Source organism: Amblyomma mixtum, chromosome 10 (genome assembly GCF_055824585.1).
Source record: "Amblyomma mixtum isolate Tamu chromosome 10, ASM5582458v1, whole genome shotgun sequence".
NCBI lineage: Eukaryota > Metazoa > Arthropoda > Arachnida > Ixodida > Ixodidae > Amblyomma > Amblyomma mixtum.
In genome coordinates this window covers 33,948,005-33,974,362 of record NC_143021.1, presented here as the reverse complement: position 1 = coordinate 33,974,362, position 26,358 = coordinate 33,948,005, and the positions used below count along the sequence as shown (strand labels likewise).

Genomic DNA, 26,358 nt, shown 5'->3' with positions numbered 1-26,358 from the left:
CCCGATTCTGAAATCTCATGGCCTCTCCTGTTTTGATGCGCTTGCTTGCCGTGTGAAATATTATCTGACAGAGAACGAAACGGGCTAGTTTTGTTATTTTGTTTTTAGAAAACAAAAACACTTTTTGTTTTTTTTTCGAACTGCATTGTTCTTTCCTTTTGCATCTGCTCTCACTAATACGCTCATGACGTACGCTACATTAGAATAAGTTAGGCCTTTTAGTAAGGATGAGATAAATTACCGCACAATGTTACCCACGATGACGTTCTTGCAGGCTTGTTGCTGCGTTAATGGAATTAATTTTAAGCGCCGACAGACATCACAGAAGGAAACGAAGTTGTCAACGCCGACCGCTATGTCCTCTCAAGTTCGTTCCTTCTTGTACTGTCTTTCTGAGTTTAAAAGAAATTTCAGTAAACTTACTTGCCTCGTTTCTGCGTCGTCTCCTACCCGCATTGCGGATCAGTAAACGGAGTATGAGACCTGCAAACCGCTTTTCCCCATTTTCGGCTTACTGGTTAAGTTTGGAAGTGTTTTCAAGTTATAATTGGAAATTTAAGTACGTGTTTCCTTTTTACTTTTTTTATAGAAGCGATGTTCCTGGGAGTGCACTCACCTTTTTCTTTAGGGCTAGCCTGCCAGTTTTTCATTCATAGTAATCATCATTTCTTTGATCTGTTTTGTTTCTACATTTTCTGCTTAACTACAATATCGGCACATTCAACGGGCAACGCGCAATTTTGCGCCTAAGGTACACTTGGAAAAGAAGGCCGTCAGAGTCATGACAACGCCACTGAAAGAACCAGCATGAATCACTCTGACTTGTGTCGTCTCTTGTGTCACTTTTCCCTCAGATACTATCAAGATTCATATGAATATTTTTTTACTCCCCCGAAAAAACTACTAATTGCGTTAAAAACATATCAAGTTGTTTTAGTGCGAGTGAAATAAGAAAGGTTGTTAGTACCACTGTTTGTATGCATGTAATAATGGATAGGTGTCAACAAATAAGTTATTCTCACTACTGGTTTTGAATATTTGCTGCAGAGTCTCACTTCCAGACGAAGTAGCATTCACACTTTTATTCAACCTTCTACCCTCATAGTGCGTGCACTATGACGTGAGGCATTATCCTGGAGAGGGTCGCGTCACTAGATGACTAGGCTATGACGCTAGTACATAAAAGAGGGCAGCGCACGTCAGAAGGCCGCAAGTTTTTTTTTTTTTCATGTATGGGGGCCAGTGCCTGCCTCAGTTTTTTTTAGCTTATGTAGTGAAGTTATGCAGTGAAGTTTTTATAGTTTATGCAGTGAAGTGTGGTTATATATTTCTCCTATCAAGGTACAAGCCATGAACGCCAAGGCTCCTCAAGGCTATTGCCCCGCATATCCGGTGCTTTCACCATATTAGAAGCCTTGCGTCCGGAAACGCGGCTTAAAAAATAATAAATTCAGAAGCGCTTTGCGTATCTGCAACACACAACTGCTCCACATGTTTCGAGTTCATTTGGGCTATATTAGAGAGCGCTGTGACAAATCTCGCACAAAGCCCGACTGGAGAAGATGAACTCGATCGGCCTGCTGTGGATCTTGGGAGCACTTGCATTCCAGTCCTCCTCTGGAAATGAAGAGAAAAGCGACGATCTAGTGGACGCTATCAGGGTAAGTAATCTATCTGTAACACATCAATCTGTCCGATGAAACGGCCAAGCAGTTTAATGGAAGGGTATTTATTGTGAAATATTTTTGGGCAACGCTAACGAAAAACTCTTGGCCTTCCTATTCCTTCCAAGAAGGTTATCTCATTTTGTGTCGTTGCGCCGCCCTCTCTGTATTTAAGAATTAAGTGGCGTATCGGTGAGAAAACAAGCGAATACCTCCCGATTCCCTCGTTTTGTTAGCTGCTAGCATGACCTGCAGTTGAATTTTTTTTGCTGAGTAAAACTGAGTGAACAGGTGCAGGGCGGTGTACGTTGGGATTAATACCCATTTGGCGACATTCACTGTCAGGTGCAAGCAGCGAACTGTCCGGGCTTCTCCGCAAGTTACCACAGAAAACTTCACGCGATGAAAGTGAAATAAAAGTTAGCTTTAGTCTACGGATTCATTTTACGTCAATATTAATGCTAGGTTAAGAGATAAGTGCAAAGCGAGAAATGCTCATCACATAGCGCAAAAAGAATGGTGCAAACATCAATGAAGGTAACTAGGACAAAGCCAGTAGGCTTTGAAGGCCAGTAGGCATGTAGGCAATGATAGAAGCTCTGTGTTTCAAATTTAGAACAATACTTACGACAGTGTCATACCAAGAAAAGGCTATAAATTTCATATAAAAGAAATAAATATTTAAAGCTTTAGTTGCTGCAGTTGGCCGTTGAAGCTAATAAACATCATGATGCCACTTTAGACCATTTCCTTCTTAGGCTCTGCCGAGTGCGCCCTCTTTCAGTCAGCGTTTACTACATTAGTTTGCTTCTGAACATTTGACTTTGCGTACCTTATGTTAGTTCTGCTTTTATTCCGTGCTAACTTTTCGTGTGCACCTTAACTAAGTTATTAATGTTCGATAAATAATGTTCTCCCAGTGTTTTGTCTACATAACTATAGGTTAATGCTAATATATAAATCTTTTGTTAAAGAAAAACGTAACTTTTTAGTATTTTTAGTCCAACTACAAGAAGGCACAAGAAAAAATGGCTTGTAGCTGCACTCGCACCTCATACGATACGCAGTCTTTGAAATGTACTACTCCCACATTTCTCAGTAGTTTACAGTCGTCGAATTTCGATCCAGCATACGAACCTAAACATACCATCAGTCTGTTCTGTCGGCAGAAATTACTACAGGTTCCTTAGATCTTGTAATGTGAGGCGTTTTTTGTGCGGTAATTGTTGTACACATGTCCCTTGTAGAAATTTACTGTTGCTTCAATTTGTTATATAGTGTGTCCGAAATTTCCAACTCATTGTACTTCATCCGTTTTTTTTAATTTGTCTTGTGTCCGAAGCGTTACAAACTGCTGTTGCCTTGCGATGTTGAACTTGTATTTATTTCTTGCGCTTTAGCTATATTGCCTCTGTAATATGTATCTGTGTTTATTTTTCCTTTGTTATGGTGATGTTGTCTCCGACACGCTGCAGTGCCACCATGTAGTCGGCCGGGGCCCTTGTCAGGCTGTTTTTACAGCTTTTAGTCCCGGCTCCTACCTTTTTGAGACGAAAGGAAATAAAGAGGAAATGAAATTACGGGACGTAACGAAGTTATAAGGAGTCGAATGAATAGAATTGAATTCTCACGAGAACTATAGACCATTTACAGCGCACAGTTCCTCCGTTTGAGACCAGGTGGTGCCACACGTGCGCTTGGAACCCGGCGCCATTACGGGCCTCGTAAGTCGCCGGCGTGCTGCCTCGACGGAACAGTGGAAATATTGCGGGTGGCTTCCGAATGTGCTCTCAGATGCGAAAGGGCAGAGGAAATACGTGCCGTGTTGTGGCTTGCAAGAATTGCGACAGAGAGTTAAAGGTGCGGGGTGCGATCGTTTGCGAGCTTCAAGGAACCGAACTCTACGAAGAGGTAACGCCAAGGTTAGCACCCGTTCGCCATGCAGCCTTTCTGAACGGGCGAACGCAACAAACACGCTCGCCAGAGCTAGATAGCCAATATGGAAAGCAAGGTTTCGATGTTGAAAAATCTGCGAGGGTAAGTGCACAACACAGCCGCACGAAGAAGCTGTTCTTCCACCGAAACCGTTATTTCGTGCTTTCGGTTGCTGTACGCTGTGCTGAGACCCCATTGATCGTAAGTTAAGGTGAGCGGCCATTAGGAAAAGGAGCGCCTGAGGCGGACTTAGGAATGAAAAAAAAAAGAGACGGCTTACGCTCCTGCATACTGCTACTGTTCAATATGCACTGCACAGCCAGGCGAATGGACAACGCTTACTGTCAGTCCGCGTATTACAAGCCGTCTTGGTGGAACTGTTGAACTTCGCTCCAAGTAGCACGGTTTCCGTGGACCATGTTCGGAATGAAGAATTTGCTTTACGGCTGCTGTGCTGGGTGGTTGTCACTTGCTGGCGGTTCATGCGAGACAGTCACAAAAGCGACTTCGCACGCTCAGAGTGAAGCTGATTAATTACAACCAACGAGACCTCGAGCATTTCCATGTCCGCATATCGACGTGGAGCACACCACAATTTTATATGTGAGGCTGACATAATTGTGAGCTTCGTGTATGCGACAGCGCTTCCACGCGCGCATTATGACAATTATATCGCGGAATCCTTCGAAACGATTGAACGCCAGCTTGTGAAGGCTGTTTGATGCATGGTACTGCTTACATGGTTGGTTAACATTTGCGTGTGTACTTTTGTGGACTTTCTGAGCTTAAGAAACCAGCAGGAAATTTTTGAAGTTTCCTGAGCAGGGTGTCAACAAATGCGTACAATATGCATTAGAGCGTTTTAGAGCGGTGTCCGCATGCACGTACAGAATACGACGACCTGCGCGGCCGCAGGAGCATTAAAGCTTGCCGTTTTAGATAATAACAATAAAAATCATCAAGCAAATCCTTGAAAGCATGCAAAGACAAATATTAAGACGATCCATCCATTGACTCAAAGAGGCAGAGAACTCTGCGGCTCTCCACGACATGAAGCCGCTCATGTTTTCACGCCGCATGTGATCAAATTAGGGTTCTCACATGTCCTTCCAAGTTTTGGCCAAACCATATTGTCGTATGCCAACTCCTTTACAACCGTATCAGCTGAAACACTGCCTGTCGGAACTGAACCATCAGACGCAACAGCCGTCGCGACGAGGCGCGCGCCGAGCAGTCAGCAGGCGTGTAATGGAGGAGTGATCACGTCATCAAAGATGGCAGCCCCCATGATACGGCGCTGTGCGTCTATACAAGTGTTGATGAGTTGATGAGTGAATGAACTTTTATATGCTTTCATGAGTTCGGTAAATGGATTGTAGTTGCATGTAGTCTGTATTATATGCAACTTTCGAGCCAAATTTTTTTCCTTCTTTTTGGTGTTCATGACAGAACAAGAATTAAAACGCAGTTCACGCGTTTTTGTAATGATATTAATTTCATGCGATGTTTTCTTTTGTTGGCGTCCGTTTTTGGTGGTTTGCTCATGCTTTATTTTTATCATTTGCGACGTACTGACTCTTACATTTTGTTGCAGACCAATCGGGAGGACCCCTGATAGTTAATTTCTTACTTCGAAACATCAATAAGATCTAACTACTCATGGCCTCTTTTCTCCGCATGTTCGGCGATTGAGTTCATTGTTCCTTTTTAGTTTCTCCCATCGTTCCGGTATCCTCCCAGGTGTCACGTAGGGTCTTTCCGCTATGTGCACTTTTGAACAACTGGCGCAGTGAATTTTTTTTAGCGGCAGAAAGAAACTTGTCCCGAAAGACCTGATCTTTCAAGTTAATAACCTCAGTCTCTATCTTTCTCTTTGGAACATTAACGATATTCAGCCCATCTTGCGCAAAATACGCGAAAGCGCCTTGACGATTCCTAGTACATACGGGACATATGTTCCTTAATTTTTTTTTGTTAATTCCGGTTTTTGCGGAAGCAGGCAGGCAGGCACATAGTCTCTCAGGAGCGGGCAGGAAGTTTTCTTGTCTTGTAGCATGGTCCCAGTTTTTCCTTAGTATGATCGGCGAAGTATTACCGTGACATTTTCCTTATTCGCAGCTAGGCTGGCTATGTCCTTTTTGGCGTGCAGGCTCCGGCTTGCCTTCCTTGACTATGACCGATCTTTATACCAAGAAACAAATGGAGGCCTTGCTACAAGACAAGAGCTTTTATTGCCGGCTCCCAAAAGGCCGCATGTTTAAGGTACAGACAGCTCTTCAAAAAATGGTCCTGAAAGTTTTCGAGGCCCTTGCATCATCAATTAAAGAGTTTGTTATCACCTACTGTGTACGAACGGCTCAACTCGGCGGACTACTGCTTCGGTGTCGCATACCGGAACCACATTCGTCCTTCTCTATGCGGCCTCAACGCTATTCAGCCCTCATTCGACTTTCCTGCTGCGCAACAGACGGACGGTTGCCTTCCGTTCCTCGACGCCATGTTAACACCATTGTAAGGTGTCGACCAAAAACGAATGCATTCTGGAAAATGCCTAGATTTTAAATGATCGCACCCAATAAATGACAGGTGGTCAGTGATTTATCTGTAACCTACTGTGCCAGAGATGTCTACAATTAAAATGGGATTCTCAAAGATGAAATGAAAACGATAAAATTCGACTTGAGAATAAACGGCTAATCTGCTTTATTCAAGCGGAACACTGAAACAAGAATGAAACGACCAAAACTGCCTGCTTCCTAGGAACGCGGAAAAAACCAAAAAGAACGAAAATTAAAGAGCCCCTGTCCTGTATGCAAGAGAAATCATCGAGGCGCTTTCGCGCATTTCCCGCATGCAGGGGTCAATATCGCTACTGTTCTAGAGCGAGATATGAGACTGAGCTCGGTAACTTAAAGACCAGATCCTTCGTGGCAAGTCTCTTTGTGTCGTTAGATAAATTTATTGCGCCAGTTCATCATGAATGCACATAGCCGAAAGAAGCACTTTACGTACAGCGGTGAGCAGCGTTGTCTAGAGCGCTTGAGCAGTGCGCACTTGGTAACAAAAACGGAAATTAAAGAGCAGCCCCTCATTACAGGGCAAAGTTTTTGTGCCTGCTTTGTTTACGAGGCTATCTGGCGCTACTTCCGTGCAAGCGTTGCAGCTGGACCCTAGAGGCTGCCACAAAATCTGGATTTGTTTGCAAGGAACTGCACCGCCCGAGCGCTCTAGACAAGGGTGCTCACCACTGTACAGCCTGAAAGCACACAGAAGTGGCATGCAATAATAAAAATAAACTTAGAGTTTAACGACGGTCTTAGCCAAAGATCGAGCGATAGCATTTTGGCAATTGTGCGGGCCAAATTTTGAGGCCACTTACATGGCCGTTAACCGCCGCGGTACCTTAGTGGCTACGACTCTTACCTACCGAGCCGAAGTTCCGGGGTTCGAACCTGGCAGCAGATGCTGCATTTTAACAAAGGCGAAACAAAAGGGCGCGTGTCCTGTGTGATTTAAGTACACGTAAATATCACCAGGGGGTCGAAATTATTGGCCGCTCTCTACGGCATCTCTTTTCCTCATCTTTGTCTTAATACCCCCATTTCTCTCTTCCCAAACGGAGGGGTATCGAAACTGCCATAAATGTGGTGAAAGGGCCACCCACGACCACATTCTGTGGAATTGCGCAGATGATCCGCCTCCGGCGGAGTTGATACAGCTCCCTTCTCCCGAGCGGTGGGAGGCCGTGCTGGTCAGCTCGGACCCCAAGATCCAAGTGCGGGCAATCGAGCGGGCCAACGAGGTCGCCGCTAGCCATGGGCTAGCGGCCATCTAGTACGTGCCTCCTCAACCTGCTCTCGATGCAATAAATGTTTTAGAATCCAATCCAATCCAATCAAGTGCCGACCGAGATGTGAGACAGTTACTGCGGCATTTACTTTCCCCAAAAAACAATTTTCATGCCATTATTTCACTTGTAGGTCGCGCTCAGTTATGGTTGACTTGATTTATGGGAGTTTAACGTCCTAGAGCGACTCGGGCTGTGAGGGACTCCATAGTGAAGGGCTCCGGAAATTTCGACCACCTGGAGTTCTTCAAACTGCACTACGGTGCAATTACGGTTAGATATCGATTTTCGCCCAAATTTGGCGAGGTCAAATTTGGGGAGTGGCAAATTTTTAAAATGACCCAGATTATGTTTGGATGTTCCCCATGTTTTCTGGCACCGTCAGTAACGGTTGTACAAATATCGATTGGGGAGAAAATTTTGCGAATGACCATGGCCTAGCTTGGAGGTCGAGATAGTGTCGGGAACGGTCAGTCATGGTTGGACATCAATTTTTCTCCAAATGGGCCGAGGTAAATCTTTTAAAATCAATCTGTTGCCATGCTGGGATCTTCAAGGTTAAACCAAGGTCAACTCAGGCACGGTACAGTGAGCGACTTCAGAGGGGAGCAGAGCTACCGCTGTAAATGTAGCAGCTAACGCAATCGCCCAACATGCCAATTGGCGGCGAGATTAACTGGGACGGAGCTCAGATGCTTATAGTTGAAAAAATGTATCAGCCCGCCAAAACCATCATTCACTCACCATCCAGACAACGTTTGAAACATTTAACAAGAACGATGGCACCTTGTATTCTGCCTACGCTAAATCACCAACAATTCTTTTGGGTGCTTTAAAAACCCGCATGCGTCCGCAGGGTGCCTTATTGCGAAGAAACCGCAGTGCTCCCGAAACGTCATTCTTTCTTCGACTATGGGCGTTGACCAGTGAACTTCCTCAGCAATTTCTAGTTTTCTTATCAAGTACTCATCAAATGCAGGAGCACATCCTTCAGCGCATTAAAGTCTTGTTATTTCTTGCAGGCATGTGAATCGATGCCCCATCTAGTTCTACTAGCAGCGACGACAGATATATCAATGTTGCACTGTGTGACGGCTGATCTCACAGCATTAAATGCCTCTGCTAAGACGTTAACCTATACATGGCATGTAAAAGCACAGAATGGGCAGCCAGAGTAAGTTTCAATTGTTAAGCATGTTTTGCCTGGTGAGGAACGTCGGCCAGAAAAACAGCCGAAAGGAAACAGAAAGAAAAGAAAATGTGTGCTACGTGATGTGCAATTCCTCTATGACTTGTCTGTGCGAATATTGCAAATTTTGTGCATTAGAAGACAGTAAGCAGCGCCGATGCAGCACCGTAAGCTTCCCCACTTCACCATTGGAAGCAATCCTGCCACTGGAAGTTGATGGCTTTCAGCCAACGCTTTACGAACTAGGCGCCTTAAGGGTGCGCTGGCGAACAGCTGGGGACAAAGGCGATGAAGAATATTGCTGTAGTTTGATTCTCCTGTCGCATTGTGTTTAAGGCTTCATTTTTTCTGAGTACAGCAGAAAATTGGGTGGAGTCTTGTAGTATCCGCCATAGTTGCGTAGATTTTAAAAACCGTCATACTTACGCACTACAATCCACCTAAACTTGGGGAAAGCTGCGCAGCCTTGACCTAAATTTCAGGTTGTAAATTTGTGCTGGTTGGGGAACCTACTGGAGACAGCGCCTGTCCCTGACAGAGGAAAGCAAGCAGATTGCAGGTTGAGAACAAATTGACCGACTACTGTAGTTCCTAGGAAACCGTCAACTATCTTTATTGATATTGCCAGATGGTGGTCAGGCAGAAAGACGTTGATGCTGATGGCCGTAGGACTGATGGACGTTGAAGTTCCCCGGCTTCCCTCCTGAAAGGCGTGCTGCCAAGCAGACGGGTCTATTTATTGTCGCCAACACGGTGACACATCTGGTGGAGGTCGGATCCCATATCCCGTACTCCAACGGTTAGCCCGAGTTCCAACCCTATATATATACGTCGAGACACCAGTTCACTGTACCAGCCGCCGGCTACGAGGCTTACCACTCGAGCTTTCACAATCGTGTGTGTCAATAGAACAATATGGCGCCCGCTCAATGCTTGACGGGACCGCCCAATTTCCTGGCGCCAACATCCGCTACTTCACGCTAAATAACGCCCGAATACCGAAGTCGCTCCACCGCGACATTTTTGAAGTCGGGAAGACTGGTTTGCAGCACTACGGGCGAGTTGCCGCATTACACAAGCGGGATGATGCCGCCCAGCTCAGGATCATCTGCTTCAGCCTTGACGACGGCGCTCGGACGTGATCGGGCATGGACAAACGTTTTCTTCCTGGAGTAAGTTCAGGCTTCGTCTCCTAGTCTCCTCAAAACTTACGGCTGTTCGGATCGTCGCGAACGAGCAGAACACGCGCTGCATTCTGGCGTTCAGATCTAAAATAAGAATCTCGCAGCGTATGTCGAAGTCTTGACGCACCTCTCTAAGCACGTAGACCCTCCCATGTCTTAGGACAAAACACTGCGCCATCTCATGCGCAGCCTGAAAGACCAGTTTTTGCTGGTCTTGTCCAAAGCCCTCCAAAAACTGCCGCCGAGTTTCTCGCAGTGTCTTCCACTACAGAGAAGGTGCTTCAGCAAAGAGCGTCCCCGTACAATCGCACCGTGGCCGCCGCCTCCGTTTACGGCGAGTTACCATTGCACGGCAAAAACGTCTTTGTAATGCGACATCTCATCCGTTCGATTGTGCGCCACGAACTCCTGCAGCTGTACGTTACATTTCCCACGGCTACCAACAGCTTAGTGAGCGTTTTTCGCGAGATGCAACAAGCACTCCGGCCGCCCTTGCCTGCCGATGAGCCTCACCAATCCCCTTCTCCTGTCTCGCCTGAATGTTGCCATCCCACTTACGCCGAAGCTCTGCGGTGCCCTGCTCCTGCTTTGGCGTCCTTCGTTCCGGCTCCTGCTGACGTGCCATGACCGCCTACGCCCATGCTGCAGTACGTGGAGATCCACGACCCTCTGCGCGGAAAGCGGACGTGTGGCGCGCCCGGAGCGACGCCCATTCTGCTTTCACTGCAGCGAACCAGGTCACCTCTATCGGCTCCGCCCCTGCCGTCGTCCAGCCTTCGAAGGTTTTCCCGCCGTTTCTCCTCGACCCCGCTATGAGGAACGACCCCATGCCATCGCGCATTTGCTTGAAGACGTGCGCTTGTTTCAGTCTCGTCGCCTACAACCTCGATCTTCAAGCCTCAGGGGTCGGTGTTCATCATCTATCGCGAGTTTTTTTCTGAGCAGCGCCGCGCTGGTCGTCCGACCCATAGCGGGAGTACTGACGCCAGTGAACATCGGGGCAGGGCTAGCTGGACATGGTTGTGAGGAACCCTCATCGACGCGGATACATGACGATGCATCAACAGTAACCAAGTCTGCAGTCACCGACCACTCCGACAAGTCGACGCTGAGACATCATGTCGACGCATCGACGATTACAAGGCCCGTGGTCACCGATCACTCCAACACATTGAAGCCATTACATCGTCCACGCATCGCCCACGAGTTACCGGTGGAAAGGCCTGCAGTTAACCACACCTGTGAACGATCACCGCCTCCGCAGCTTGAAATTTGCGAGCTGCTTTCCTCGAACATACCAGTGATACTCGATGGTCGTCACGTCAGAGCGTATAGATACTGGCGCTGATTATTCCATTCTAAACAGCCACCTGACCGCAGTTGCAAAAAAGGACTCGCACCTAGGGCTGGCGCACACGTTCGCACCGCGAGTGATGATCTGATTACCCCTCTCGACATACGCACCGCCCGAGTTCAAATTCAGGGGTCCACGTTTGTGGTCTGCTTCCTTCTTCACAACAACTGTTCGCGAAACGTTATCGTAAGCGTCGATTTTCTGCGTCTCGTGGCACTTGCGTAACATGTGCCGAACCGGTCTCCAATGTTTCCGAGTGCTTCTCCTAAGAAACAGTGCAGTCTACCATGTCCGTCGACAGTCTCGACGTCAGCTTCGCGCTGTCAGCCAGCCAATGGGAACAGCTGTGTGCACTGCTGCTCGAAATCAGTGAGGGTTTCGCCTCCCCGTCGAAAGTGCACAACCATAACCAAGCACTACATTGTGGTGTTTGATGACGAGCACACATTCCGTCAACACCCCTACCGCGTCTCGGCAGGGGAGCGCGACGTCATTAAGTCCTACTTTAAGGAGATGCTTAAAGATGGGGTTATCCAGCCTTCCAACAGGCCACGGTCCTCGCCGGTAGTCCTCGTTAAAAAGAAAGAGGGCACGTTACATTGTTGCGTCGATTACCGGAGGCTGGAGGCAGCCACCAAGAAGGACATTAATCCATTACCGCGCACTGACGATTCTCTAGACCACCTTCGGCGTGCTCGGAATTGTTCGTCCATCGACCTAAAAGTACATACTGGCAAATTCTGGTGGTAAGAAGACGACCTTTATCTATCCCGACGGCCTTCGCGCATCAAAGTTCTACGTTTTGTCTTTGTTTTGCGCCTTCCACAATTCAGCGGATGACGGACACTGTCCTCGGTTGTCTTAAATGACGGCGTTGCCTTGTATATATCTTGACAACGTGGTGGTTTCGCTGCATCATTCATTCAATATTTCAACGCCTGTGGACGGTTCTTGAAGACCTCCATTCAGTTGACCTGAAACTGAGGCCACTTCGGCTGCCAAGAGATGAAATTTCTCGGCGATATTGTCGGCCATGCCATTGCAGCGGTTGCGGTATTTCTAACCCGAAGTGAAAAGAAAGGTGTTTGCTGCTTTCTCGGTCTCTGTAGCTACTGCCAGCGTTTTGTCGAAATTTTCGCGGATCTGGCTGAAGCACTGACACATTTCATCGGCCACGCTGCATCTTTTGTTTGAACCCACGAGCATGGCGTGGCTTCCGCCAAGCTAAGCCTGCTTCTTCATATGCTGCCTGTTCTTTCCCATTTTGATGAGCAGGGTAACACTGAAACACACACCAACGGCTGCAACATTGGGCTTGGCGCGGTTCTCACGCAACGACAAGATGGCATCGAACGGGTCTACTGGCAGCCGCACTCAGAAAAGAATGCTTCACCATTACTTCGGCCGCTGCGTAATTTGTTGGTTGACCAAAAATTTGTTGCTGGTTGGCCAACCTAAGTGACGCATCTAGGAGCCTGGCTCGCTATAGCCTTCCCCTGCAAGAGTTTGACCTCACCATCGTCTATAATTCTGCACATTAGCAAAAAGACACCGACATACTTTCTCGTGAGCGCGTCCAACTCGTCACCCCCGAATAGGTGGACACTCCCAGTTTCCTTACTATTATCCATTCTTCTAATTTCTCAACGCCGCCGAGCACCGATCCAGTGTTAGGACTGCTCATCTATTATTTGGGTTTATTTAGAGACTCTACGCTCAACTCTTAAGGGAATGTATTAGACGGCATTGTTGCATGCATTTTAGTAAATAACGGTGGAAGTAGCACTGCGAGTGTTTTGTGCGGCCTTTCAGGTTTACGCACTAGCAATTAAGTTTACAGGGGTAGCAGTATTTGTCTGTTGCAGGAAGCCACAGTTTTCGCATTCTTTAACAAGCTAGGCTGGCGAAATCTTAAAACACGCACCACCACAGTACTGCGCAGAATGCTGGGTTCACAGGTGTAGTAATTTAAATACGTGACTAGCTACAATCTCATGGACAAGAAGCGCAGATGTCGCCCGCATCAAGCCTGTTGCATCACGAAGGACATGACTTCTCATTAAGTTAATTTTATTGCATTAAAGATCAGGCCAGATGTATGACAATACCAGTCGGAACAAACACAAAAGTGACCAAGTATTCATGATTTTTGACCGCCCTGAAGTAAAACAAGAAGCTCGCCACGGTACTGGCGTAGACCGTTGTAATGACTTATATCTATGCAAACTGGAAAGAAGCTGCTGAAGAAGTACTTTCTCTTTACAGCGCAGTCTTCCCCGTCGACTACATCATTAGCAAAGACATTCCTGACATGGCTGTTGGTTTTCTAAATTCAGGTAAGCTATACTTTGCCCCTATCTAATGGGCTAATTTTCACGGTAATAGGTTTAACTGCTTATCGCTTTCGTTTTGACTTTAGGAACAAATATGGAAGCAGGAAATTTTAACGGGGCGATATCGCTGGGAGACAACCAGGCTCAGAAGAGCACAGAACAGCGCCAGCCAAAATAGGAACCAATGCGCACAAGCGTAAAAAAGACCCCCGCGAGTATTCAGTACGCCTGCCGTCGGGTCAAGAATGGGCTTTGCTGTCGGAGACGCGTTTTTTGCACATGACTCGAAGTCTTTTAGCACTTTCAGTACCACCACGAAGATCGTACGATCATCGGCGCGTCACTGTAATACATGGGCAGCGACCCCGCTGCACCTAGTGGGTACGCCTGGGGCCTGTGCTGTCCTGAAGTGCAGAATTTTATTTTTATTTATTTATTTCTTATTTTTATTTACAGATACTGCAATCCGCAAGAGATTTTAACAGGGTGGGTATATAACGAAAACGTAATCAAAGGCAACACAACAAAGGGAAGGCAAAGTACACTGCCAGGTACAACGACAAACGCCATAACAATCGCCATTTTTAACACAATGCACTAACCAGCAAAATATGAACAATTAATTTTTTTGGGCGGTCAGCAGAGACTGTTGGCAAACAAAGAAAGGGAGGTTTATCGTTTATTGGGCTTCACGCTCAGGAGCTGCATGTGGGCTATCTTGGACAATACAGTATTGTACATCCCCAAGGCCTTGTACTTTTAAATTCATAATGAACTTGAACTTGACACCATAGCGGAGGTTTTCCGATTAATTCTGACCAACGGGGCTTCTGTTTTGTACACTAACAGGTAACGCCGAAAAAGCATTTTTCAATTTTGCTACCGCAGAAATCTGGGCGCTGTGGACACGAATCGAGTTCGCAGTCTTGCGCTCAGTAGCTGAACGCCAAAGCCACTGAGCCATTGTGGCGGCTAAAGGAAACTGAACGACCGCCATGTTTCTGTGGCTACAAATTAAGATGACTAGAAAAAGTAACATAGAAAACTTTCGCGATGAGAATATATTTTACATGCGGGACCCCCCTCAAAAAATTCATTTTTGTTTAAGTTGTGGCTATCGTCTGCGCAATGATCACTTTAACTACGATTTCTTGTTTCCTTTTTTTAGCAAGTTCCAGAAACAAACTACACAGTCAAAGCCTGTGTTATTAGCAAGAAGCTGCTTGTGTGTCAGCACAAAGCGTTCGTTTCGTGACAGGATCTAAAACTAAAATATGCACCTCACTCTGAAGCTGCTTGTGTGTCAGCACAAAGCGTTCGTCTGGTGACAAGATCTAAAACTAAAATATGCACCTCACTCCCTTCTCTTCCTCATCGGGCTTCCTACTAGAAGTGAAGGCCCTAATTAACCCACACCAATGATGGATGTTTTGTCCACACAAAGGCAAGTCCTCTTACCGAAACGTTAAGAAGCACCCTCAGGCTTTCCCCTCTCTTTTTCACTTTGTGGGTGTCGTTAGCAAGATGACAGTAATGCACATACGCAATCCGCACGGTTGCAAAGGCCTAAATAATATCACGCGAGAACTGCTCCCCATGTTTCTTCAAGACCGTGCATTCATGAAATCTTGGCAGTGATGACCGCATCCATGCATCCTACTCACTCAAGTGGTCATTCGCACAAAGACCGATTGGCCAAAGTACGCACGTTCTGAAGTGCACGAATGGTCTATTTAGCAGTGCACTAACTATGGTCTCCTCTTTTTTATGATAAACCTTTACCTGCGGAAAGGTTTGGTGGTTCTCAGAGGCACTATGTTATCATATCAAGTGATTCACATTTGTAATATCACTCCTTTTTTTTCATTTTGGCAATGTATTTGCTTTGTTTGTTCTTCCTTCGGCGATTACGTTGCGTCAGTCTATGCAGACTTCGAATATTAATATCGGTCTGTTCGCCGCATACTAAATCTAGTTGCGAGTAGAGCTTGGCCGTCCTGTTGTGCTGTTCTTTGTCTGTACTTGATATTTCGGTATGCTCTACGTACTAGACCAGCAGGAAACTTTCTTAAGACATGAGAATCCAACTTGCGCACCTTTAGGCTGTTGATATCGTGCTTTCTGCACTCTCTTTAAGTGTGAAATATGCGGTATTTTCTTTCTCAATATACCGCAGTTCTAAATTCTCTACATGTACACGATGTAGAGAATGTAGTAAACCATTTTTAAGCCACATATTAATGCTGTATAATTTAATGGGTGTATACTGGAGAGGTGAAAGAGAACACTAATCTAAATCAGAGTCATGAGCTTTAGGAGTTCGCAAGGGCTCATGTAGTGCGCCATTCGCAAATGTGTAATTTCAGGAACGGCGAGGGCGAGAACGTTTTGCGTAGCTTCTCGCTAATGGCGACGGTTAAAGACCATTTCATAACAGTAAGTGAAACTCAGCTCTGAAGCTTAATGAATGCACAAAAACGGAGCCACAGTGGTAGGGGCCATTCCAGAGCACATACTGTTTTTCGCGCTTTTAACTCAGTTCTTCCGGCGTCCACTGCCAGTAGGTTTCTGTAGCCCGTGGGTTAGGCCCTAGCTCGCTCCGTGGAGGTTCAGTGGATTTTGCACTAAGCTTTTGGTAAAGGTCACGTGTGCGATGCCTGCTACAGCTGCCGTATTTTTATACTGGTGAAACGCAAAAACATCCTTGTCTTATGCGATTTCAAAACAGGTTGAAGAACCCCAGATCGTCTTCGCTATTCCGCCACAGCATACATCACGACCCATGCGATGCATTGACTCTGAGCGCTATATTTTTACTCTATAGCACAAGAAGCCCGTTCTGCTCAAAACCCGGTGTAGCCTGTTGTGCGGCGTCAGTCGGGAAAAATCCCAAAATTTCTAAAAATTCTAATACAGAAAAATAAAATAGCCGACATTGGGGTTCGAACAAAGGCCCTCTCCGTGCCTGGCGTGCACGCAGCGCCAGCCCTAGTGAACGGGTTGGGGTGTGTATGGTTTATTGAGGTCTGTTTGGGATGTGTACTGATCTTATAGAAAAATAAAAAATAGAACCACATAATATTATGCTAATTAGGCGTCGGAAATTGGGTGGAGTTAAGAGACAATGTTGAGACGTTTACCTGTACTGAAACAATTGGTCTCTATGTGTAGTATGTCGTGCAGTGTAACCTAAATAGTGAATGGTGATTGGTAATCGGCAATGTGATCGGTAATTGTGATTGTATTTGAAGACCACGATTGGTAATGTGATTCTGGATTTATAACCGTTGAGAGATGTGAAATGAAAGGAATAAAAAGAGGAAAAGAAGTAAAAGGCGCTATCGCGTCTGCTCTTAAGGCGAAGCTTAAGCGACCACCTACTTTTCTGATACAAGCTTTGGAAAGAGCTTTAGAGGTTCAGAGGTGAGTGGGGCATGGACGTTTCCTAATATTTGTCAGGAGAGGGCGCACCCAAAATTTTATCTTGAAACCAAGCAAGTTGCGCGGAGGCGAAAAAATAAAGCTCCAAAACATATGTACAAATGCTATTAGATACAAACACAGTTTCAGACAATTCTTGCTTGTGACCTAAGTCAGACCCTTTTTGGTTGTCCTCGATGGCTTACAAACAACACAGCACGATTTAAATTTCTCTCAACGCAATGAAAGATGTCTACCACTAAATGAATATGCAAATTGACTCAGGGGCAACAAGTTTAATTCTGTTCAAAATATATTTCATTCTACCGTACGATGTTTCGTGGCATACGCTTTCTCGTTATCCTTGTTTTCTATGCGAGAATGCAGCGAAAGTAGTAACTAACTTATTGCGTGAGAAATGTTCGCAAATAAGTAATAAAGTGTGTCTGTGCGCAGTGCATAACGTACACGATGTTCTGTTTAAGATGAATCAGGATTTTCATCTGGGCTAGTTGGTTAATTCGTAGAAAATATTAATCCAGTGCAACGTACGAAGGACACCAGAAAACACACAACACAGGACGGGCGCTGACTATAAATTCTTGATTATTTCATAAATCAGCACGACATATACCTGTGACTATGGGACAGGTGATACGGTTTCCCAGTCGACAATGCGAACACTCACCGATCGAAGCTCGTGAACTCACGAGCTTCGCTTGTCTTTACTTTGGTTTTGCTATATAGCGTGTAAGCGCATGGGCACGGGGACTCTTGCTCTTTGTTGATCGCTTTATAAATATCGTCGAGCGTTAGGAGGCTTAATTCTCACCGTCAGGGGGTGAAGGCCGGTTGTGCGACGCCGGCGAAAACCGTGAAAGGGTTCGCAATTACCTTAGAGGTAGAACCGGAGACTGAACGGGCGGTCGAAAACTGCTATCTTAGTACTATTGGACATTCGGTGTGCCGGAAATCGGCTTGGGGGATGGATCTCAGTCCAGTTTTTGTTAGGCTAACCTGTCCTGGACGGCCGGAGACCCTGGCAATGTACTCTGAGGTATGAAAGTTTGCTTGGAGGCCGAGGGCCGCCCTGTAGGTTACATACTGAGTGCTCGCCCTTTCCAGAGGCCTGGAAAGGATTTAAAAGAGACGAGAAATAAGAAAAAAATTCGCCAGTTCCCATTCCATCCTAATTTTCATAACCTCATTCCTATATTCCATCCCCATACGCTTCTTCCCAGGGGAGATCAGACGTGTCTTCCCGGGACCGCTTTCCCAGCGGTGCATCGCTTAGTAGCTCCTCTTCCTCTTCCTTTATTTTTTCCACCTCCGGGTGGCAAAATCACAGTTGCTCTTGGGCCTCCTCTTGTATATTACCGTTGGATTAAGCCTGTTGTACATACGTGGTGCAAGCAGGGTCTGTTATTTCTCATTATTTTAGTTCGCCCCACTGTACTTATTGTCGATCGGCCAACCGCGTCACGTGTTACAGAGTGACTGGCTGTATATCGTGCTTGGCTTATAAAACAATAAACGGCTGGTAGTCAGCACCCGTCGCGTGTTGTACGCTTTCCCACGTGCCTGTTCCCTCGCGCTGGATTAATCTTTTGTATCGTGATAGGAAATCAGAATTGACAGCCAAGGCCGCAATTCTCAATCTTTTTCGGAGTCGAAGATTACACAAAAACATTTTTTTATGATAAATATATTCGGCAAATACATAAGAAAGGCACAATTTTGAACGTGCGTTATTGCTCTCCCATGCGCGCCATGGCCTTGAACGTGGACGCCCTACCTTTAATTTCTTTTTCAGACACTTCGAACCCCATACCCGGGCAGGTAGTGTACAGCGATTACGCGACTTGTTCAATTTTGACGCTGGTTTTGGATTCGCAGGAAGGTGAGCGAGTGTGCTGCAATTTTGAAAAGTAGGTTCTTTGACTATGTTAGTGGCAGAAGTTGCCGCTAGCAAGCCAGGTTCCAAACTAGCAGACGATTCGCGGATCTCTGCGCAATTAATGGAGTCGTCGCAGTGAATGGGACCGGAATATTTCGGTCATGAAGTCTTCACCCGTCCACTAGGTCTACGCGGCAGACATCTCTAAACATATCAGGATAGTGGAGCTGTGCTGACGAAGAAATAAATTAATGTTATTTTGGACGGCGCCGCTGAAGTTTAAGGAAGGTGGCTTGTTCTCTGAAATCTCCCTGTTCTAGATGTCGGGAATAGCAAACTGCTGGGCGAGATGGTCCATGTTGATAGAGAACGTCAGCGCAACGACGGACCAAGAAATAGATCACAAGCGCACAATACCAACTCTTTACTCGATAGCGATGAGCCATATATATAAACCAAACTAAATCATGTGAGACGTCGCATAATTGGCCGAAACACAACGTCAGCTAGAAATAATTTGAACCCATAGATACAAAAACGTCCAGTCTCGCAGCTCCTTTTTGTCTCGGAACGTAAAGCACAGCTATTGTTACTTGAAACGACGAAACGTTGTAACTAAAACGAAGGAGGGCAGAGCAATATCGGTGTGGTATACCGGATCCTTTTTCGCGTGGTCATTTCTATTGTGGACCAAACAGGCAGGTGCGTCAACGAACGTCTAGCAGAACCGTAAATTCGTTGCGGCGCTCCGGTTTGTTGAAACTAGTCGCACATTGCAAAACCTGCCAACGCACACCGTATTTCGACATCACTGTTGAAACGTATCGCCAGAAAGACCACGTTATGCGGTAAATAGTGAAGGTATTTAAGGCAGAAAGCTTCGTTAGTTGGAGCTCATATAGTGAGGACATAGTAGTAGCGATAGATGAAAGATGATAGATGAACACAAACGCTAGGCTCCCTTCGTATCTGCTCTTTAGCGCTACTACTATGTCCTCTTTAAATATTAGAGTCACATCATATCTTCCAAGAAGCAGACTCGTGCATCCGCATCACTTCAGTGGCCTTCGCTAATAGTGAGATGGGGCAGTTGAACGAGATGGAGGCGTGTCGGTGTTTACGAATCAGCAAAAAAGTTATTGTTATTTTTTTTATTTTTTTGAAGGTGACTTGAGCTTGTCCAGCGGCAGCTACATATTTAACGGTGTGTTTCCGATTAAACAGTCAATTGTAAGCTCTATATTTGTACTTGTCGTTGCGTTCCCTGCTGAACGTTTTAGTTGTGCTGTTTTGTTCTTTCAGGATGCAATACAAACTCGCCCACTATTCTATGTTGATACTGCAATTGTTGTTCAATGAAAACCGAGGACACTTCTTAGCAAAAGCAAAGCCAAGCATTTGTAGCAAGGCCAGAGCCTTAGAAATGAATCGAAAGTATTCTGGACCCTTAAGAATAAAACTCAGGTTCCCAATAATAGCGACGCCAGCAACAACAAATAACACCCATTTTGCTGCGCCCCCCCCCCCCCCCTCCTTCCAGCTAGACAACCGAAAACCATAGTTTTTTTGACAAATCATATCGTGATATAAAGTTTACCAGAAAGGAAATGTTATTTTTTCGAGACGCTGCACAGGTGTCGCTAACACATATGCTGCCTTTTCTTGCATCTAAAAACTGCAGGTATTCCGCGGGCCATTTCATCATGACTCCTGCCTTGAATCCCAGTACCACTTAGCACTGGCTCACAATTTAATTATTATCAGAGTGGTTAGAAATTCGACCCGCGTCCGATTTCTAGTGATTTTTTATGCTCCTTGAGCTGGGCCCAATTTGCCACAGCACTGCAAAGGATACAAGTATTTTTAAGACTAATGGCAGGAGTCGCGACCAGGTGGCAGGCCAAATAATTTAGGCTTTTTTGACTAGTGAAAAAGGAAGAAAATGTGTTAGCGACACTTTGCAGTTGTTCGAAGAGCTGAAAATTTCGTTCCAGTGAGCTTTTTTATGATGACATGATGCTCTCAAGAAACCATTGTTTGTTTCTTGGTGGGAACAGCCGAAATAACAAAACGCGGACACAGAAAGGAACACACAGAATGTAGACGAAGCTTCGTCTACGTTCTGTGTGTTCCTTTGTGTCCGCATTTTGTTATTTCGGCTGTTCCCACCAAGAAGTATGAACCAACTAGCTCAGTTTTCTACTCTTTTAACATTGTTTGCTGTTTTGAAACTTGCGGGGCCAAAATGTGTGTGTTGTTTGTTGTTGGTGCCGTTGTTGCCTTTCTTCTTACCAAACTTCTTAAGGATTCAGACTTATTTTTAACTCGATTGTATTACGCTGCTTTTCATGGAAATGCTGCACACTGCTTTCCCTATGAAGCTTTATCGCTTTTTGAATAGACAACGAACGTTTTGCTTTACGAGTAGGGGATACGAAGAGCTCTGCGATGACTGGAGTTTGTCATCTCTGAGTTGGAAATTCTTTGGCTGCTAGCCGGCTTCGGGACGATAATCGAATGTGTAACACGCTGCACTCTTGAGCTTGGTTTATCTATATGTCTGATCTCTATAGACATAATAGCGGATGTGTTCTTCTGCTTCGTGCAACGTGCTCGATGCTTTCCACATACATCTGGTGGCATTCTTCGAAATTAGTATAGATGTGCTCCAATCTCAATAATCTTTTCATCGCCTCAAAGAAAAGTCACAGAGATGTTATAGAAGCGAGTATTGCGGACAACTATGATAGAATAAAATGAGAGCAGGCGCAAAGACATCACCAACTGCCGTAGGCTTTTTTTTTTTCACTACTTGCATGGCTCCTGTTTTCCGTAATTAGGAACGAACGCGAGAAAACAGGACCAAAACGGTTATCTAAGAGGCAGAAACTTATGACGGAGAAAATCTGCATGATGTCAATCTGAAATGAATCATAATATGAAGCAACGCTTCACCTCCCGTGATCGAACAACTATTTATTGTTGCAAAAGTTGCCAGCAAATATTGCACTTCTGTGTGAGGCCGATAAACTGGACGGCCTATTCGTTGTAGTGAAACGGCTTTATTTCGGAGTACCTGACAATTTAAGCATAAAATAGAGTACGCCGAATGAGACCCATGATTAAATTTAGCCGCTCCTCTTGAATAGCTTTTAATGCCTCTCAAGCTCAGTGCGTTGAAACATGTGTAAAGTACATGATTGGTAAATAGAAATTTATCTGGTTTTCATTGGGTCTCAATTTCAAATTTAGCACCACATCAGTAGCGAACTAGGGTGCCAAAAGAGCCGATGACATAAGGTGGCTTGGGAAACGTCCTGATTTCCGGGCAGTCTCTCCACGAACCTCCGAATCTATGTAGCTATTCCCGTCTCCTCTTAATTCCCGTCTTGCACGCAACGGCTCTACGCGCAACGTGACATTGGTTGACATTTAATGCACAGCGACGACTTGGCTGAAGGCATGCGTCCTATAAGCGCTTGCCAAGTGGCCCTATAAAGTGTCTTGAACTTCTAGAGACCCCAGGTATATAAATACCACGCACACGTTTTCGGGGCAAACCCCTTTATAGAAATGTGAATCACAATTATGCTTTTTTTTTAGAAAACCAACGAAACTTCATGATTCCAAAGAGGAGAGCAACTGCAATAGACGGAGTGCAAGACTCAGCGTTCCGCTCCTTTTTGTCCTCGTGCCGTTGCTCTTGTTCACTAAGAATTATTTATGACAAACTAGCCGATCAGTTCATGTTGTACAGTTATGCTGAAATGTGTTTTTAGAATCCGCTGAAAATGCGTTCGAATGAGCATCTGTATATATCTCCCTAAGAGGAAAATCTCCGCTGTTTTCTACTTTTTGCCAAGCTTTTTCGTTAAACTTCAAGCTTCTATCATCAGCGTCTTCAAAATATTAATGCAAAAAAGTAACTATACAAACGTATTAAACAGTCATCGTACCCAAATCGTTCCGATTTCTTCTTTTTCTCAGTATGTTTTCAGTGGGTGACACCAGAAACAGTGAACGATGTTCCCGAAGGATGCAGCACTGCTTTCAACGAGAAGTGTGGCGGTAGCGTGGTGCTGTACAAGAGTGAAACCTGCGAATAAAATAACGACCCATTGACATCTGAAGCCTTCGGAGCACAGCCACTACAAGCAAAGCGCCCGATTATATTTCAGGGAAATAAAACGAAAGAAAAATGATTGCGGCATTCAAAAGACTTTTTATTTCGTGCGCATGCCCTCGGTTACTTACTATAAACGCAAAAAACTTCCTCCTTAGGGGCAAAAACTTACACCTGACGGGGCTGGGTGCTACCAACGACTCGTGGGGATAAATGTGAAACTTTGGGAATGGTCTAGGGATGTCAACTCCTGTCTGGCACTAGCGGTTGAGTGAAAGCATTGGCAGGCCTTATTATAGCCGGCAAAAATTTGCACAGATCCCTCAAATTAGACTCCGGATAGGTTTTCAACGAAGATGCAGCTTTCCGGGGGACCACATTCGCTCTCAGGTGGTGCATTAGTTCAGAGCGGAGCTCTAAGGTGCCCCTTCCTGCGTTGGGCATCGTGCCTAGGAGCCGGCCTCGGCATAACCGCGCAAACAAGCGCGTCGAATGACAAAAGAGAGAGAGCGCAGAGCATCGACGATGCCGAAAGAGGGCGATAGTGCAGAGAGCACCAGCAGGAAACCTTAGTGAGAAGGCAGGTCACGCATGGCGGCGGACGCCGAAAAACGATGGAAAAGTTTCTGACGCACGGTAGAAGGCTCGGCCTCTCGCTAGCGCGTCTCTACTCAGGGCTCTTATTCTGCTCTCTCCACGGCCTTGGCGAAGCGGCACCCGTAAGCTTAAGGTTCGAGATGGTTCGAGCCTTCTCGAGAAGTCAAGGGGAGGGTGACAGAGCTTGACGCCAGCTGCGGCACATAATACTTATCTGGACATCGCCACCGGCTTCTGGAGATTTCGTGCTTGGTTTTTCGAAAGCGCTTTAAGGATCGTACACGCTCATCGTTGGCTTGATCAATGTGCTACCACCTTCGGCATACGGTGATGATCTCTCGGCTCATCATCCCGGTTTGTCTGAATGGACGCCTTATCGAAATTAGAATCTAGAAGGGTAGCTGTGCTGGCCGTAGTCCGTGGCCCTTCACAGCGCGTTTTGACATGTGAGGAATCGTCCTTCTCCCGTTTGCGACCGTTTTCATTAAAGAAGTAATTTGTGACATTTTGTTTTAAATCGTGTAACATATGAGCAAACACAATGTATAATGGTTCATTACGGGACCGGCTATGCACTTGAAATTTAACCCCTTGAAATTTGCAGAATCTGGAGGAGACGAGGGGAGATGATGAATAAGTAACTCAATTGCACTACGAAGCGACTGAATTCCAAGGAACTGCAGTAGCCCCCTCTCAGGCGGCAAATTCAATGTAATTTCCGACTAATGAGGTTAGCCTGAGTTCACAACTGTGGTTGCCTCAATGTTCCGTGACTAAAGATGTAATGTACTTAATATTTGTACTTACCTATTTTCTGTATGCTCACCCTGCGAAAACCCCTTCCTGGGATTGCAGTATTAATAAATAAATAAAAAAAAATAATGTCTTTGGTTCCCGTCCACAAAACCTACTTCTCATACTGATCCCCATACGCCCCCAGGCTTAGCCGGGCTGTAGAAAGTTCCTAGTAGCTATTTTTATTGTATTTATTTTTACTTCTTTTAAAATATTGTATTTATGTCCATCGCGAATTTTTTATTATATTTTCATCTCTGTGTACTGTTGAAATCTTGCCGCCTACCAATTACATGGTTTAATCTCTAATCTTTAGAGTTCCGCACATAAATATTTCGAATGCTGACGACTGTACGCACCTCTTCTTAATTTATTAGTATTTTCTCCAAACGTTCATGCGCTCTGTAAACCTATGTACATATGTGTCACAAAGTGCGCGCATGCCTTATTTTTCTTTTTTCTTTTCCGACCGAGGTGGCCACGGCTGGCCAGAGAGCCGGTTGTATGCAGGCATGTCGTGACGCGACGGCGGTAATTTTGCACCCCTTGCGGGGCCAGTTGACCGCTCGCGACACTGGAGGGTCAAGGCCGTGCCGCCCCTCCTCAGGATTATCGCCGGGAAGCGAGTGCTTTCACGAGGTACAGACGGGAAGCGGCAGGTTGAATGCCCCCACCCCCTATTCCCGACCTTCGAAGGCTTCTCGTTAGGACCGTAGCTCTCCTTCGCACCCCCTTCAGTTTCTTCATGTTTCTTCTCCTGCCTTCTCAACATCTGTAAATCGTTGGTGCACGGGGCCGAGAGGATTCGTTTGCTTTTGTTTGTTTTTTTGTTGTTTGTCACGGGAATGCGGTGGCGGGAAAATCACGACCGAGGGAGTTGGCCTGGAGATTTCGGTGCGTGCGGACGTGTGTGAGGTCAGCCAGGGAAGTGGTCGCAAGCGAGCCTAGGCGGATGTCTGACGTGTAGAGCGCGGCGACGGCGGCCCCGAAAGACGCGTGGAAGACGCGTGACCCGTGGCTCAAGTTCGCCCGTATCCGCAACTCCCAATCAGCACCGCGCGCTTCCGCAGCCCGACTCTCCCTGCGACCGGACCTTGCCACTACGCAGCTAAGCCACCGTTTCTCACCACTCGCTCTGCTCTTTTCTTTGTTCTGTCGCTGTTCTCGTCCTATTCTTTGTACATTGCTTTAATCGTGTAGCGTTGTTGTATAGCTCTCACTCTGATGTTTTCCTCGTCTTGTTAATAGTTGTTTGTGTTGCTGTCTCATTCTGTGTTTGTAATTTGCGTCGCGCTTGTGTATTTTCGCAATATTGCTTGGTTTGTTTTGTAGCCGTTTGTTCTTGTTCTTACCCAAGTAAAAGGACGGCTAAAGAAACTTGCCTATACGCTTCATGCCTCCGGTCAACGGCTAATCAGGCGTGGCCCCTATCGCCGGTCAGCAGTCGAACGTCGTCTTTTGCACGCGGGGGGTGGAGAAGTTTTTCGCTCCTCCCCCTCCATATTTACGGAGAGTGCAGTAGTGGGCAGGTTGGCCCGATTAATTGTAATTTCGGCGCCAACCCAACATCAAGCCGCCCACGATATCATGACAAACTGGCGTCCGCGGACAGCACTTGCTGACCACGATTGGCCTTGACCGCGAGGCATAGCGCTCAAGTGAGACAGCGCGCGCTGTCCCAGCTGAGAGTGGGTCCGCGATGGAGGACTTAGAAAGACTCATCGGGCGCGGTAAGGCGTTAGGTCTCGAGGGAGCAGCCCTTCGCCAATTTGTGTGCGACGAGCGGATAGCGCTACGCGAGCGTCGTCGCGAGGAGGACGAGCTTGACAAAGCGCGCTCGGCGCGCAGGCCGCTGGAGATGCAGAAAGAACTTGAGGCTCTCCGAGGAAGGAGCAGGCTTAGCAGAAGCGAAGGCTCTGCTTACGCTTCAAACGGAAGCGAAGTGCCAGGTGAGGCAGCACGGAAGGTGCTTGAGGCCGGAGAACGGAATTACCGGCAAGGCGACTGCAGGGCGGTTGCA

At 46.2% G+C, this 26,358-nt stretch overlaps 1 protein-coding gene across 1 annotated transcript; it reads left to right on the top strand.

The window, feature by feature from the left end:
* The first annotated feature begins 1,562 nt into the window (after nt 1-1,562).
* LOC149325579 (uncharacterized) lies at nt 1,563-22,929 on the top strand. The gene is made up of 5 exons (XM_089564338.1): nt 1,563-1,661; nt 8,469-8,620; nt 13,439-13,509; nt 18,740-18,826; nt 22,811-22,929. The coding sequence occupies exons 1-5, from the start codon at nt 1,563-1,565 to the stop codon at nt 22,927-22,929; spliced, it is 528 nt and encodes a 175-aa protein (XP_089420464.1).
* Nucleotides 22,930-26,358: the final 3,429 nt, after the last annotated feature.